At 39.9% G+C, this 14,604-nt stretch overlaps 2 protein-coding genes and 1 long non-coding RNA gene across 4 annotated transcripts in view; all 3 read right to left on the bottom strand.

Annotated features, from left to right (window-relative positions):
- Nucleotides 1-300: 300 nt before the first annotated feature.
- LOC130551168 (uncharacterized) lies at nt 301-3,535 on the bottom strand. The gene is made up of 3 exons (XR_008962545.1): nt 3,401-3,535; nt 955-1,058; nt 301-524 (listed from the first exon to the last, which is right to left on the bottom strand). It is a non-coding gene; the product is annotated as an uncharacterized LOC130551168 (long non-coding RNA).
- Nucleotides 3,536-5,427: 1,892 nt separating this feature from the next.
- Nucleotides 5,428-7,634, bottom strand: LOC130551167 (ankyrin repeat domain-containing protein SOWAHC-like). The gene has a single exon (XM_057328714.1). The coding sequence runs from the start codon at nt 6,959-6,961 to the stop codon at nt 5,930-5,932; it is 1,032 nt and encodes a 343-aa protein (XP_057184697.1). The 5' UTR covers nt 6,962-7,634; the 3' UTR covers nt 5,428-5,929.
- A 696-nt stretch (nt 7,635-8,330) lies between these two features.
- LOC130551166 (methyl-CpG-binding domain protein 5-like) overlaps nt 8,331-14,604 on the bottom strand; it is a 43,602-nt gene continuing 37,328 nt past the window's right edge. Inside the window, exons 9-11 of one of the 2 annotated variants that reach the window (XR_008962544.1) lie at nt 10,490-10,565; nt 10,251-10,402; nt 8,331-9,288 (exon numbers count right to left, since the gene is read on the bottom strand). Coding sequence is in view for 1 of the 2 variants with exons in the window: in XM_057328712.1 (XP_057184695.1) it covers nt 10,343-10,402; nt 10,490-10,565 (136 nt within the window). In the remaining variant the exon portion in view is untranslated. Of the gene's footprint in view, nt 10,403-10,489; nt 10,566-14,604 lie in introns of both variants that reach the window. The other variant, XM_057328712.1, reaches the window with a different exon arrangement.

The raw sequence follows: 14,604 nt of genomic DNA, 5'->3' as shown, positions 1-14,604 counted from the left end.
GTTTACTTTGTTTCAACGGCTCTTTTGCAAAAATGAATTAACCAAAACTGTAAAAATAGCTGTTTGGTTAAGAAAGGTTCCCGACCCCTGCTCTGCAGTAAGGTAGAACTCCAAGAGCAAGACTGAACTGCCTTACCATAGGAGTTAAGCAGAGAGAAGAAAATGTTAAACTCTACTTTGAGAACAATAGACAGTTTGACAGATTACCTGCTATAAACAGAATTTAAAGTAAATGTTTAGAGACTGACAAAATTCAACAAACCAGAAACATCAAATTTTAAATACAGTTTTATGTACCTGGTCAGTGGACTCCAGCGGGGAGATGAGTTTCTCTTTACACGAGTTCCATCTAAACATAAGAGCTGTAGTCTCAGCCTGTCACGCCCATGGACAGTTGGCTGAACGTCTGATGCATAAGGCACACTCTTCTGGAGACACTTCAGCATGTTTGAAATCGTCATCTGATTGGTCTTCTTTTACAGGATTTCTGGGAGACGTGCGCGTCACATTCTTTAATAGGCCACCTGGAAAGTAGTAAGCCGTCATGTTTACATCAGTTGCAATAAGAATTCATCACAATCGACTAAACGCTTAATTCTTAAAAGTATGCGAAGATCATAGCATAAACTTGTAAATGTTGTTGCTGTTAACTTTTGACACGTTCGTAAATGTACACTGGCCTTTTACTGCGGAGACATTTCCACGCCTCTAAACATGACACGGCACAAAAACTAAACGTGATGGGTTGCTTTACCTGTCGGTCATATTGCCTCTTGGATGGGCCTCGGCCAAACAAAGCGGCCAAAGTGCCAAACCTTCAGAAGTAACAGCTCAGTGTGACTACAAGAGCTGTTACTTCTGCCAAGCAAACACACTACAACTACAGTCATAGTAGTTGCAGTTCTTGTCATTTCATTTTTCATAAAACCAGAATAAAGCTGAAAGAAAAATTACCTGAATGGCAAACACACGTTTCAGGGTAAGAATCGAAGCAGCAGCAGCACTCTCAGATTTGTTGATTGGTTTACAGGTCCACATCAAATTCCCGACTTAACCAGCTAGAGCAAAAAACAAGTGACAGACATAAGGCACAATAAAGTGCACAAGCAGCACAGATTAATTGTACAGTTTTCTCTCCTTTTTTATTTGAACTCAACCACCAGACAATCACACCCGCCTGTAATCCTCAAAGGAACTCTTAAGACTGAGTGGTTAATTCTGTTGAGTTTTAGTGAAAGTGATGTGATGTGTGGCCAAGTATGGTGTTCCATACTCAGAATTTGTGATCTGCATTTAACCCATCCAAGTGCACACACACAGCAGTGAGTGACACACACACACACACACACACTGTGAACACACACCCAGAGCAGTGAGCAGCCATTGCTGCGGCGCACAGGGAGCAGTTGTCAGGGTTAAAGCAAAATTTGCACTTTGCATGTAACTTCAGTAACAGTAACAAAACAGAAGAACCTTGCTATAAAACATTGGTGTGTACACCGGGCCTGTAAAACCAAACCGCCATGCTCACCGGGCCTGTAAAACCAAACCGCCACGCTCACCGGGCCTGGAAAACCAAACCGCCACGCTCACCGGGCCTGGAAAACCAAACCGCCACGCTCACCGGGCCTGGAAAACCAAACCGCCACGCTCACCGGGCCTGGAAAACCAAACCGCCACGCTCACCGGGCCTGGAAAACCAAACCGCCACGCTCACCGGGCCTGGAAAACCAAACCGCCACGCTCACCGGGCCTGGAAAACCAAACCGCCACGCTCACCGGGCCTGGAAAAATAAGGAACCCTTACTGTACTGGAGCTGTAAAACCACACTGTACTTACCAGACCTGTAAAACCAAACAACCATACTCGCCAGATTTAGCAAACCTGCAAAACCAAACTGCCAAACTGTACTTAAACCCAAATAAATTGAAAATTGTCATAATTTACTCACTTTCGAGTTGTTTCGGATCTGTATAAATTTCTTTGTTCTGATGAACACAGATATTTGGAAGAATGCTTATAACCAAATGGATCTTGACTCCCATTGACTACCACAGTATGAAAAATACAATGGCAGTCAAAAGTGCCCCAGAACTGTTTGCTGTCCTACATTCTTCAAAATGCCTTTGGTATTCAACAAAAAAAATGAAGTAATTTTTCCTACTATGGGAGTCAATGGGTGTTGAGATCTGTTTGGTTTTTATTACAAATATCTTTCTCTGTATTCATCAGAACAAGGACATTTATGCACATTTAGAACAACTCGAAGATGAGTAGATGACAATTTTCATTTTTGGGTTAAATATCACTTTAACAGAGCAGTGAAACCAAACCACCACTCTCATCAGACCTGTAAAACCAAACAACACTCACCATTTACGCATTTGGCAGACACGCTTTTATCTAAAGCGCCTTACATTGCAATGTACTACACATTGTTTCTGACTATGTGCAAGCCCATGGGAACAAACCCAAGACCTTGGCGTTGTAAGCGCCATGCTCTAACCACTGAGCTACAGGAAAGTTCAGCCGATCTGTAAAGGCAAACGGCCGCGCTCAGCCGACCTGTAAAGGCAAACGGCCGCGCAGCCGACCTGTAAAGGCAAACGGCCGCGCTCAGCCGACCTGTAAAGGCAAACGGCCGCGCTCAGCCGACCTGTAAGAGCAAACGGCCGCGCTCAGCCGACCTGTAAGAGCAAACGGCCGCGCTCAGCCGACCTGTAAGAGCAAACGGCCGCGCTCAGCCGACCTGTAAGAGCAAACGGCCGCGCGCAGCAGACCTGTAAAACCAAACGGCCGCGCTCAGCAGACCTGTAAAACCAAACGGGCACGCTCAGCAGACCTGTAAAACCAAACGGGCATGCTCAGCAGACCTGTAAAACCAAACGGGCACGCTCAGCAGACCTGTAAAACCAAACGGGCACGCTCAGCAGACCTGTAAAACCAAACAGGCACGCTCAGCAGACCTGTAAAACCAAACGGGCAAGCTCAGCAGACCAGTAAAAACAAAAGGGCACGCTCAGCAGACCTGTAAAACCAAACGGGCACGTTCAGCAGACCTGTAAAACCAAACAGCCAAACTCAAAGCTACAAAACCAAACAGCCACGCTCACCAGTCCTGGAAGACCAAGGGACCCTTATTGTACTGGAGTTGTAAAACCAAACCACAACACTGTATTTACCAGAGCTGTAAAATCAAATGGCCACACTCACCAGACCTGTAAAACAAAACAGCCACACTTCGCAGACCTGTGAAATTAAACAAGACACTTAAATTGTGTTTAAGCACTCCCCAGTTCAGAAGATAGAAAATCCATGAACAACTTGGAAACATTTCAAGAGCTAGACGGCTACATATATTGACCATTGACATTAGCTGTATAAGTGGAATAAACACACATTTTGAAAACCACAGAAGTCACCATAATAACAGAAGTCTCCATAACAAATTCCTCAACAACTAACCCACCAACCAAACAGCATTTTCATTTTCTTCTTCTAGGGTTTAATGGCGGTTGGCAATCCAACTTAAAACGTGCATTCCAGCCACCTACTGGAAAGGAGTGTGAAGCGCCTGATGGATAGGAAATTCAGAAACAAAAGGGACTTAAAAAAAATAAAAAATATTTTAAAAAATATAATGAAATGCTAGATATTCTAAACCCTATTTATCAATCCTGTTTCCTTTAAATAAATAAATATTCACGATAAATTCTTGCCGATTAGTCCCATCTCTTAACAGTATCTGGACTGACAATTCATTTATTTCCACACATTTTAAGGATTGGCTAAGCTGAAACCTTGCTCTTTCATAAGCTTTACATTTTAAAAGCACATGTTCTACTGTTTCTAATGATCCACATTTACCACAACTTCCAGTTTCGTGTTTTCCTATTCTATATAAACATTGATTTAATAAGCAATATCCAATACAAACAGCATTCTAAACGACTCAGCACCTTTTAAATTAGTCTAAAGCCCCACCCTCCACTTTTATGACCAATCATTATCAGAGGCAATCTTTCCAGCCAATGAGCTTTCAGTATCAATCTAGTGCGTCATCAAACCTGCTTGTTACAGCAGTGGCAGAGAAACTTTTAATTTAGCAAAACTATTGATGAAATGCACGTTTTATATAATCAGGGGCCAGGGGTTTCAAAGTAATCCGATTGGATTTTGGATATCAGATTAATTCAAATCTTTAAAATGGATTGTTTAAAAGAAAAAAAAATGGATTGTGAATTTGGATTAGATCACAAAGCCCAGTCTAGGTTTTAATCTGGATCAAATCGTTAGTTTGTGTTGTTCGAAACTTTTCAGTAAGATTATGTATTTGAGGAAAAAATCGGGGGGTTATTCCAGAAAGTAGGTCATGTGACATACCCAGGTAAATTTAAGGCTAAGTTAACTGATAACCTCAACTTTCGGTTCTAAAAACAGAGGTAACTTTCTGGGTATGTAAGTAACCATGGCAACTTAATCTCTGAAGATACCTGCTCTGGAGAAATTTACTGATTTATGTTTAAATAAAACATATTTTGCAGAAGTCATGAAGTTTTGGTGAGTGATTGGCATACTAGACAAATAACTGTTTGATCATGCATTGCTAGTGTTGATAGGTAGGCCTTTGTTCATTGTTGTTTATCCATGATTTCAAATAAGAATGCTCCAATGGCTTTTTAGTGCAAACCATTAGCCCAAATTACACAAAGTAACTATTTAAGCACTAGTTAACTTGGTCCCCCCCAGTTAAAGAATCCCATCTGCACCCCTGCTATTATAGGCAGTACAGTTGAACAAACTTTGTTTGGACGGCTGTGAAACCAGAGAATATAGTTTTTTTCTTATAAAATATGCTCTTTATATAAATTGGAGCCATAAAATTACTGATTTCTTGAAATATTGTAATTGTAAATTCTTGAAAGGATGTAATTATTGATTGTTATCATTGTGTAATGTATAATGAATGCAGATGTGCAAGAAAAAATTATCTCTGCTTTCATTATTTCCATACAGTGCATGCAACCATGTTAATAAAGTTCATGTTAAGTATGTTTAAGACACCTAAATATTTTTAAATACATAAATGTTTACCTTCCCCAGTATTGTTGCACTGTAGGATTAGTGGTTTAAGCAAGAGAAGTTTGTATAGTGCATTGTGTTGCACACTTCTTGCACACAGCAGGTTTTCAAGAAAAAAGGTAGGGTTGCTCCGATACCGATACTAGTATTACCACAAATAATGTTGGTATCGGTATCGGCAAGTCCTTGAATCCATGTACCGATCCGACAACATTTTCTTAAACAAGACCTAATTATGCCCGCTGTCTTTTACTGTTTGGATGTATTTCAGAGTGAACCAACCAGCCAGTAATACGGAAACTTGTCAGATAATCCGAATACTCTAGTTCACTATATGTATTTGTTCATGTTTTATTAAGGGATAAGTCTGAAGCACACCACAAAATAATTCTATCAATTCATACAGGGCTAGTATATACAGCTGTATCACCCAGGTATCGGATCAGAACTTGGTATTGGCCGATACACTGAGCCCAGGTATCGGAATCGGGAAGGGGAAAATGGTATCGGAACATCTCTAAAAAAAGTGATAGAAAAAGTAACGGGGCCTGTGACCCAGTAGAGCTTTAGGTCTAGCAACGCCCCTGCTGTTTACTATTGAAAAAAGACCGTTTAAAATACAAAAAGTATATTTATTTTTCACCAGGGTTGTTGCAATACAGCTTTACAGAAAACCTATTTTAGCACAAATAAAGATCAGAAATGTTATGTTATATACTGTTTTTGGTTAATTCTTATTTAACATCTCAGTGAAGATTATTTTTCAGAAAAACATTAATACAATTCACTTTAACATAGACTTTTAAAGCAAAAGAATAACACAGATGAATTGCAATACTTTCCGCGTCACTCAAAGAGGCTGGATTTGGGTCTTAATGGATTTACATTCTCTTCTTTCTCAAACCTGTCAAAGACAGATGTGCTGTGGATTATCTGAGTCCTCGAGCGGATTTTACGAAAACCGGGTTTCTTGTTACTAAAGGAAGATTTCCTGGGGAAAGACTTGTGTTTGGTCAACACGACGCTTTCGCTTTCCTCTTGGCCGTTGGAGTGGTTTTGGGCTTTAAGAGGTCTCCGATTGGCCTGAAGAACTCTCGACAGTCTCCAGCGAGTCGCGTCCCCAGGATCCGCGTTTTCTGCGTCAGTTTCTACAAACGCGCCCATGATGTCAAGAATGTTTTGCGCAATGTCGTTCTTCAGGTACTGACACGCTCTTTTACCGTTGTAATCTCGAGCCTCTATGTCGGCCCCAAAAGCTCCGACTAATAATTTCACCACCTCAATATGAGCGTGCATCGCCGCCAAATGCAGAGGCGTGTAACCCGCGCTGGAGCGCGCGTTGATGTTCATAGACACTTGTTGTTCTTGTGCAAAGTTGACGAGCCTCGCAATCAGTTCGTGTTTGCCTAGCTTTGCGGCCCAGTGCAGACAGGTGAATCCTGTTACGAAGTCTTTTCTAGTAATGAGGGTGGGATCGCTGACGAGCAGCCGGTGGAGACTCTCCCACTGTCCGTCAGACGCGCACATCATCCACTCGTGTTCCATGGGCTCGAGCGTCACTGGCGCGAGCTCGTCATCGACGCGCGGACATCTACCGGAGACATAAAAGCGACGAATCTGCGGCGAGCCGCTCGTGAAATCCTCGTCGAAGTTTTCTGGAGTGTTACTGATGGAGTCCGACTGATATTCATCTGTCAGATTATGGGTCAGACGTCCAGATGCTCCCGGTGTCTTCACTTCACTTGAACATGACGAATCAGACAAAATCCCGTCTGATACTTCTGCAGAAATCTCAGGTCTTGTATCGTTATCTGACTCTTGTGTCTGGTTTATTTTTTGCTCTGATTTTCGCCGTGTTATCGTGCTTGAATTGCCCATGTCTGTTCGACAGAAGTTGTTTGCAGTTCACGTCCTCCGAAAACGTGACCTAAAGATTCGGTTTTGATTTCGCAACTGCCGCATTGTTAACTTACCTAACAAAGGTGAATCACCTTCACGTCTTTCACTTCTGATGTCACAAGAACCTGATGGAAACTTTGAGGTGCTCATCTGGGACATTTCGTGTCTGTCTTGAACTCGTTATTGCTTTAAATTCGTTTCAAGGCAAATGTATTTAACCCATTTTCGACTTTAAGGAATGCCACGTTTTCGACCTACCGTTTAAGTGTCCCGTTGTTTTTAATGCAGAGTTCGTCGTAATTGTCGATCTAAAATGATCCATTAAATCCACGTTTTCTATCATCACTCTTAGGAAACAGAAAACCGCTTCTTGGTTGCGTTCGGTCACCATCGGGTGTTTCTACTGAACACTGTCTCTGTGATTCATACTCTCACTCATTCATGTAGATTATGTTTTAGTAGTTAAGACAGTCCTGTGATTTTGTTCATGTGTTTTATTCCGGGCTTGTTAATACTCTTCATCTTCAGCAGATAAAGATGTTAAATTCGAACTCGAGCCAACGGATGCTTGTTTCATTATAAACAGAAGCTGACAAAGTTGATGTGTGGTCATTTTATTAATAAACCTGATATACCTTATGACTACTGTATCGAACATTTTTATGATATCTCGAGGTATGGTTATAGACTTTGTATAGGGCACAAAGCATTTTACTGTTTACTCTATACATATTTACTCCTCTGCGCTTTTGCACAGAACTGCTGTTACTGTTATGCTGTTTTATATATTGAATGCAGTAACTAGTACAGCCTCTTATATCAAAAAGTTGCAAAATGCTATTATTTAATCAAAGTCTTGGTTCTAAAGATGCTTCCCTTTTACTTTAAGCAATATTCCTTTGTTATCTGAAACGTAGCCCAGAACTGTATTGTCATGAGATGGCTATTGGCTACTACTCAAACGTTGGGCCAAATGCACAATAAATGAACCTAAGAAACATTTTACCAGCCAACTCCATTTACCTTGTAAAAATGAAGTACACACATTTGTGTGAAATTGATTTTCTAATCAAAATTTTCAATTGTTTCTACATGTTCACACACTTAGTTTTTGTCCTTAAAATGAAGACAAAACACTACAGACTTAAGTATTCTTATACATTTTGCACATAATCAGCTGTTTAGATTTTTGTCTGAAACAAAGACCTTTAGATGTTAAGATTAGTTAAGGGATGAACTAACAATACAGTATGACATTATTGTAAACCAATATAAATAACTCATGTTATCACATTTTCTGTTATTTCTTTCAATGACTAAACCAGAAATAAAAACAAACTAAAAATAAAATTTTAGTGACCAGGTTTTAATTGAAACATTGGTGCAACATCATTTTAATGTCACATCACAGCATGACCTGTAATGTCCACAATATTTACAAAACTGCTGTTTAGGACATCTTAAAAAAAATCAAATGAAACTATAAGAAATTATGGACTTTAAGAAACTATGCCTAACAGCCACATCAAAGCTATCAGAAACGAAGAAAATCAAGTGCACGACATACTTTACAAAGTCAACTGCTGTAAAGTACATACTGGTGAGAAAATATATACTCATAGATACATATTGAAAAACAACATTGACATCAGAAAGGTTTGTAATACCATTCAGATACCAATGGTAAAAGAGCAAGCAAAGAGAAATGAAAATAAATTTCTACACACACCCACACACAGAGAAATGAAAGAAAAAGACTGGAGTAGAAATGGAGAAAGTTCTGGGCACATGAACACTGAGCACATGAACACAAAATGTGTTTGACCTTGAAGAGTTGGACTGAAAACAGAGCTGCATTGCACTGACAACAGAGTCGACTTCACCAGCAGACGATGCTCTTACGGAGGGACTGTGTCTCTGATCCGGCTTGGATGGTTTCTCTGCACCTCTGACACAATTTCAATATTGCACTTTATTTTGTAGTGGAATTTCTGCGAAGACAGATAAAACGGCCAACATCTGCTGTTCAGCTGGACTCATCTTAAAGTTTTAAACATGCTGACGGATGCAAGCACGGTCTCCTAATATACAGAGATTGTAAAAACAAAATTGAAAGCAATTTCAATATTGTGTTAGTGTCTTCAGTATAACACCTCTCATGTGGATTTTCCATTATGCACAACTTGCCTGCATCCAAACTCCAACATCCTCATGGTGAGCGAGTCCAATTTCCCTTCGAGTTCTGCTGCAATTCTAACCATCATCGATGTACGTTCAACCTCTACTGGTCACATATTAATGAAAAACTGCAACCCAAGACAAAAAGCCAAGTCATTGACTCCTCTGAGAACTTCCATCTGAATGATAACAGGTCTTTCCTGAGTCTGTATGAGGTTCAACAAATCTACAGTTCATCTGCGTCTTTTAATAACACAGTACTCAAACACATTAATGCAAAAACACTGGGCCACGATAAATAAAGGGGAAAAATATACTGTTTCAATGGAATAATACTGACGTTTCTTATATCTATGTATGTATGCATTTACACGTGTATAAGGCTGTACCAAGTATGTGCGTAGGGTCGCATTATTGCCAAGTTTCACTGAATATGTCAAAAAAATAGTCATGAGGCTCCTAAATTTAGCAGGCCATTAGAGTATGAATCAGCAACAACACGGTAGTTTCATTAATGCTGCGAGAAGACTAGCAAAATATACAAAACCACAAAAACAAAACTATTTCTGTTTCTACTGTTAAGAATTCGTAAAGTATCAGCATATTAGTGTTAAGTGCTCAAAGACCGGACCTGTACAGTCCAAAACCTCGAGTCTGCCTTGCAACATGCACCTTATAGGCTGGTGAAGTCCACTCTGACACACACACACACACGCTCACACACACACACGCACACACAATCAAAATACAACTCTAACTCAAGCTTACAAAAGTCTCAGGTTGACTCTTATTCATTGTAATGTCACTGGGCCTTATGGGCTGCTTTGTGTTTTGTACAGCTGAAGATAAAGTGTGCATTGAGTTGGCTTGTACATTTCATTATCCTACAGTATTTACATTTCTTGCCACATTTCTACCAATGACATTTTTGACATTTCTGTAATGTCTATATACACATTAAAAACATATCAGAAATATTTGGACTGTCTGTGTTCGTAAATGCAGTATTTATTTTTTATTTTTTTTATATTTCTCCTTGTTGACTAGAAAAAATAGTTCTTCTGCCTTTTCTAACTGCCGGATCCAGCACCTGTCAGTCACTGGGTGAGGGCGGGGCCATGATGACTGTAGCACCATGATCAGAGAAAGAAAGAGAGGGATTGGAATCTGGCGTCACTGCTGTTATCTGGAGATTTTCCTCCTCTTGGGTTTGGGCAGTTTGATCTGACGATCCGCATGAACCTGCAGACAGATAGAAAATTGAATCCGTAGCACACCAAATCATCTGTCAGCCGATCGGTGACGTGTTGAAGTGTGTGTGATACTCACGTTTCCAGACATCTTGTCTAACTCACTCATGGCCTCGTGAATTGCAGCTTCTAAATGATGATTCAGATTTCCAGCCCTGCAAGAGAGAAAGAGAAAACATCAGAGAGACAATAGCATCGGCCTTATTCAAACACGCCTGAACCAGTTCATCAAGGTCTCACTAGGCAGACTAGAAACTTCCAGACATGTGTGTTGAGCCACGTTGGAACTAAACTCTGCAGGACACCGGCCCTCCAGGGCCGAATTTGGACTTTGGACACCCCTACCTTAAACCTAATGCTGTTAAACTTCTTGCTGAAATACCCAAAAACATTAACAACAAATAAGGCGAGGTTTATCTGATGATCGGGCCCCGTTTAAATAAGGAGGTTCAACCAACGCGGAGTTTAAATGTGGACTAAGTTGATTTCTACTGAGATGAGAAGCTTTGAGTTTAGGGTTTCAGAACAGCTCCTTTGAGTTAGTTCAATCAACTCTAGGTTAGGCTTACCTTGAGTTAAGCACGTGCACCACCACGACTACAAGTCATGATCAACGGAGCTCCGATATTGTGATTCACCATGGCAACGGCAGCAAAAAAGCAACATGGCTGCACAAAGCGTTTGAGAGCGAGGCACATTTTCATCACAGCTCTGCATACAGTGTGCTGAAAATGACTTAAGTTTCAATTCATAAATATATCAATGTAGGCCTACCAATAAACAAATAAATTGATCAGTAAACAGAAATAATAAAAGGTTTTTTATGTTCTCACTCCCCATCAGTGCTCTTGTAGTAAGTGTGAGACGTCGTGGTGTATAGGACACTTGTTAGGTGTCAAACTCCGTCAGTTTCAGAATGATCAGCGGTCGCTACTCGGAGCAGATTTGGGTTGGAGTGGCTGCACGTCTAAATTGATTGTTTATTACTTTTATCTGTTCACTTCTGCATTTATGTCTGTATTTATTCACTTCTTTATTTCTGCACTTTATTAAGTCATTTCTCATCCTCCATAGAAAACATTTGTGAGAGCATGTAAGGGAAAGCATCTGCTCTGATGTAACACACGGCCACGATGGCTGATGTTATTGATGTAAGGATGGATGAGATATATTTTGATATATCTAATTCACTGTAAAGAAAAATGGTAGTTTTTATAAAAATGCACAGGCAAATGACAAAATTCCACCTGGGTCCTAAATTGCTCTCCTGAAATCAAAGAACATCCGTATGATGAATGCAGTCTCTTCATGTACAGGATCTTTTATAAAAACACATGACATATAAGTCACTGACATGGTCTCTGTGTGATCAAAATGTGTGCCATAAATGAATGACTGTATGTATGAGTGAATGAATGAATGAGTTACACCACTTGCGCTTTAAAAGGGGGAGGACATGGAAAGAAACTCTGGGTTTACCAAAGTAAACCTGCTCCAGACCAGGTTGGGTTGACAGAGTACGTTACTATGGTTACTGACTATGAGTATAAGTTACCTATCCTTTAGAAACGGGCTTGACTAACTTCTCGCATACTGAAACGGAAAACCCAGAGTTTCCCTCATTTCAGGGTTAATATACTCAGTTTTCTCACTAAACCTCCTTTTCTCCACATAAATTTGACCAAAGTGCTGTACAATAACACGATATCATTACACAAGCTAAAACTTAATATCAAACAAACCCTAACCAACAACATTTGCTAAGCGTCCGGCTAATTAGCCTACAGAACCAAACCAATTTCAGATTTAGTTGAAAATATCCTAAGGAAGGAACCAGTCTGAGGAATATTACTCCAGAGCTTTGGGGATGCTTGTGCAATAGCCCAATCACCACTCAATTTCAGTCTGGTCCTCAGATTATCTAAAATCATCGGATTTATTGCTCTAAGAGACATGCAGCTAGTGTTTATTACAAGTAAAATTTGACAGTAATGTGGCTTTCCCCAGTCGTTGTTTAGGTATGTTAAGTCGTTTTAGACATTAAACCGGAAACTGATATCCCGACCTCTGGCAACATCGGAAGTTCGTCACCATGCTTGTGGACAGAGTCCATACGGGTGATCTTATTTTACAGCCAACCACCAATTAAATAAAAAAGATGATTTTATTTTGACCTGCACAACACAGGCAGCTGGATGCACACACGGACGCGCGTTAAGCCGCTAATAAGGTAGTCATCACATAATGTTCTCTGTTTTAAAAGTACATGACTGTAAATATCAGCATTATCATATACGTTTAAAGTATTGAAGAATGTCGAGTGAAACTGCAGTTTATTTAGGTCACATCCACACGAAGCCAGAGCTTTCCCTATCCAATCTTTTTTTCCTTTTCACGGCATCGTCTCAAAAAATATCTGCGTACACATGAACCCGCAAAACCGACTTAAAGGGGTCATATGACACGGCTAAAAGGAATATTATGGTTTGTTTTAGATGTAATGCAATGTGTATACACCATTTAAAGTTTAAAAAACGCTGTATTTTCCACACACCGTGCATGTTTGTATCTCCTCTTTGCCCCGCCTCTCTGAAACGCGCAGATTTTTGACAAAGCTCATGGCTCTGAAAAGCGAGGTGTGCTGTGATTGGCCAGTTAACCAGTGCATAGTGATTGGTGGAATACTGCAAGCGTGTGATGGAAATGTCATATTTGGAACATCAGGTTCCGCTTCAATTGTACTGACAGGTCGCCACCTTACTTGTGTATACATTTTGGCGGTCTTAGTCAAATCAGACCACCAACTGACGTAGATTTGTGGGGGTGTGGTTACACGAGGCGTTTCAGGCAGGTCTGGGTGAGCGTTCGCCTTTACATAGAATGCATCTTTTGTTCCCACACTTTCATTTCTGCAATTTTATGTGTCTAAAACATGCATGGGCGACTTATAACACAGCAAAGACCCAGAAAAACACATATTCGTGCCATATGACCCCTTAAAAACTATGAAGTATACACACCAAATCAGTGTGTGGCGCTGTAATTCTGCCAACACTAAAAACAGAGAAGATTTGGAGCATGTGCATAAACTTTACGCGCTAGGGTGATGACATCATCATTTCAGAATATACAGTATACGGAGAGGCTGTACACACGAAAACGCAAGGGTGACATTTTCAGATTTATCCACTCTGGGATCCGGTTTCAAAAAATTGCGGTTTCAGGCTTCAAAAATGCCGGCTCCGTGTGGACAAAACGCCGATAAGATACAAAATCTTTACGTATACAGCTAAGCTCCGTGTGGATGGCACCTTAGTTAGTTCGGTGAGTCTGCAATTTTATTCCTACAGTTACTCCTGATTGGAGGCTTCCGTAAATACTTTGTTTCTACGTAACGTTACGCTTCAACTAAGTTGAATGGTGCAACTCATAAATATTTAGTAGTGGGTAAGTTGTAGCTTAGTGCCCATTTAAGTCAAAACTAGGCTAAGTAGAAAATTACACACAGCTGGTGCAACCGGCTCCTGGATGTTTTATGAATATGAAGGAGATCCTAAATATAACGGAGCTGAGTTATGTAGAGCTTTATATACCATAATCAACAGTTTAAAATGAATTCTGTACTGCACTAGCAGACAATGAGATGAAATTAAGATCAGTGTTATATGCTCTTTTTGACGAGTACCTGCTAAAAGTCTACAAGTTGGAAGCGGTTTAACAAAGCTTGGCTGACACCAATATACAGTGAATTCCAATAATCTAATCGTACAGATATAAAAGCATGAGTACATATGCGTACACATACTGTATCAGTGTACTGGATAAGTGCAGAAGGTCTTAAAGTACAGCTGCACAATTCTGGATCAATTGAGAATCACGATTCTTTTACGATTCTGAATGACGATTAAAAGCAATACATCATTTACTAGAGGTTATGACAAAAAATAGTTTATTTAGGTATGTAATATTTAGAACTTTGCTTCAAAATTATTACATATTTCATGGTTAACCTATAGTAACTATAGTGAGAACATTTTTTACAACAAATACCATAAGTTAGCTAAAGTGGTTATTTTTTTAAGTTTTACTTTAAATTTAAATGTATTGAATTGTATAAATTAAAGTAAATTGTATATGAAATATTTCTACAGTAAAACATATTCATAAGGTGACACTTGCAATTGAAGGTCTTTA

The sequence above is a fragment of the Triplophysa rosa genome, unplaced genomic scaffold (assembly GCF_024868665.1).
Source record: "Triplophysa rosa unplaced genomic scaffold, Trosa_1v2 scaffold74_ERROPOS1015064, whole genome shotgun sequence".
In the NCBI taxonomy this organism is placed as follows: domain Eukaryota; kingdom Metazoa; phylum Chordata; class Actinopteri; order Cypriniformes; family Nemacheilidae; genus Triplophysa; species Triplophysa rosa.
This window is presented reverse-complemented; position numbering and strand designations above follow the sequence as displayed.

What these genes read in the sequence shown, in the direction of transcription:
- LOC130551167 (XM_057328714.1), bottom strand. Translation starts at nt 6,961, where the DNA reads ATGGGCAATTCAAGCACGATAACACGGCGAAAATCAGAGCAAAAAATA.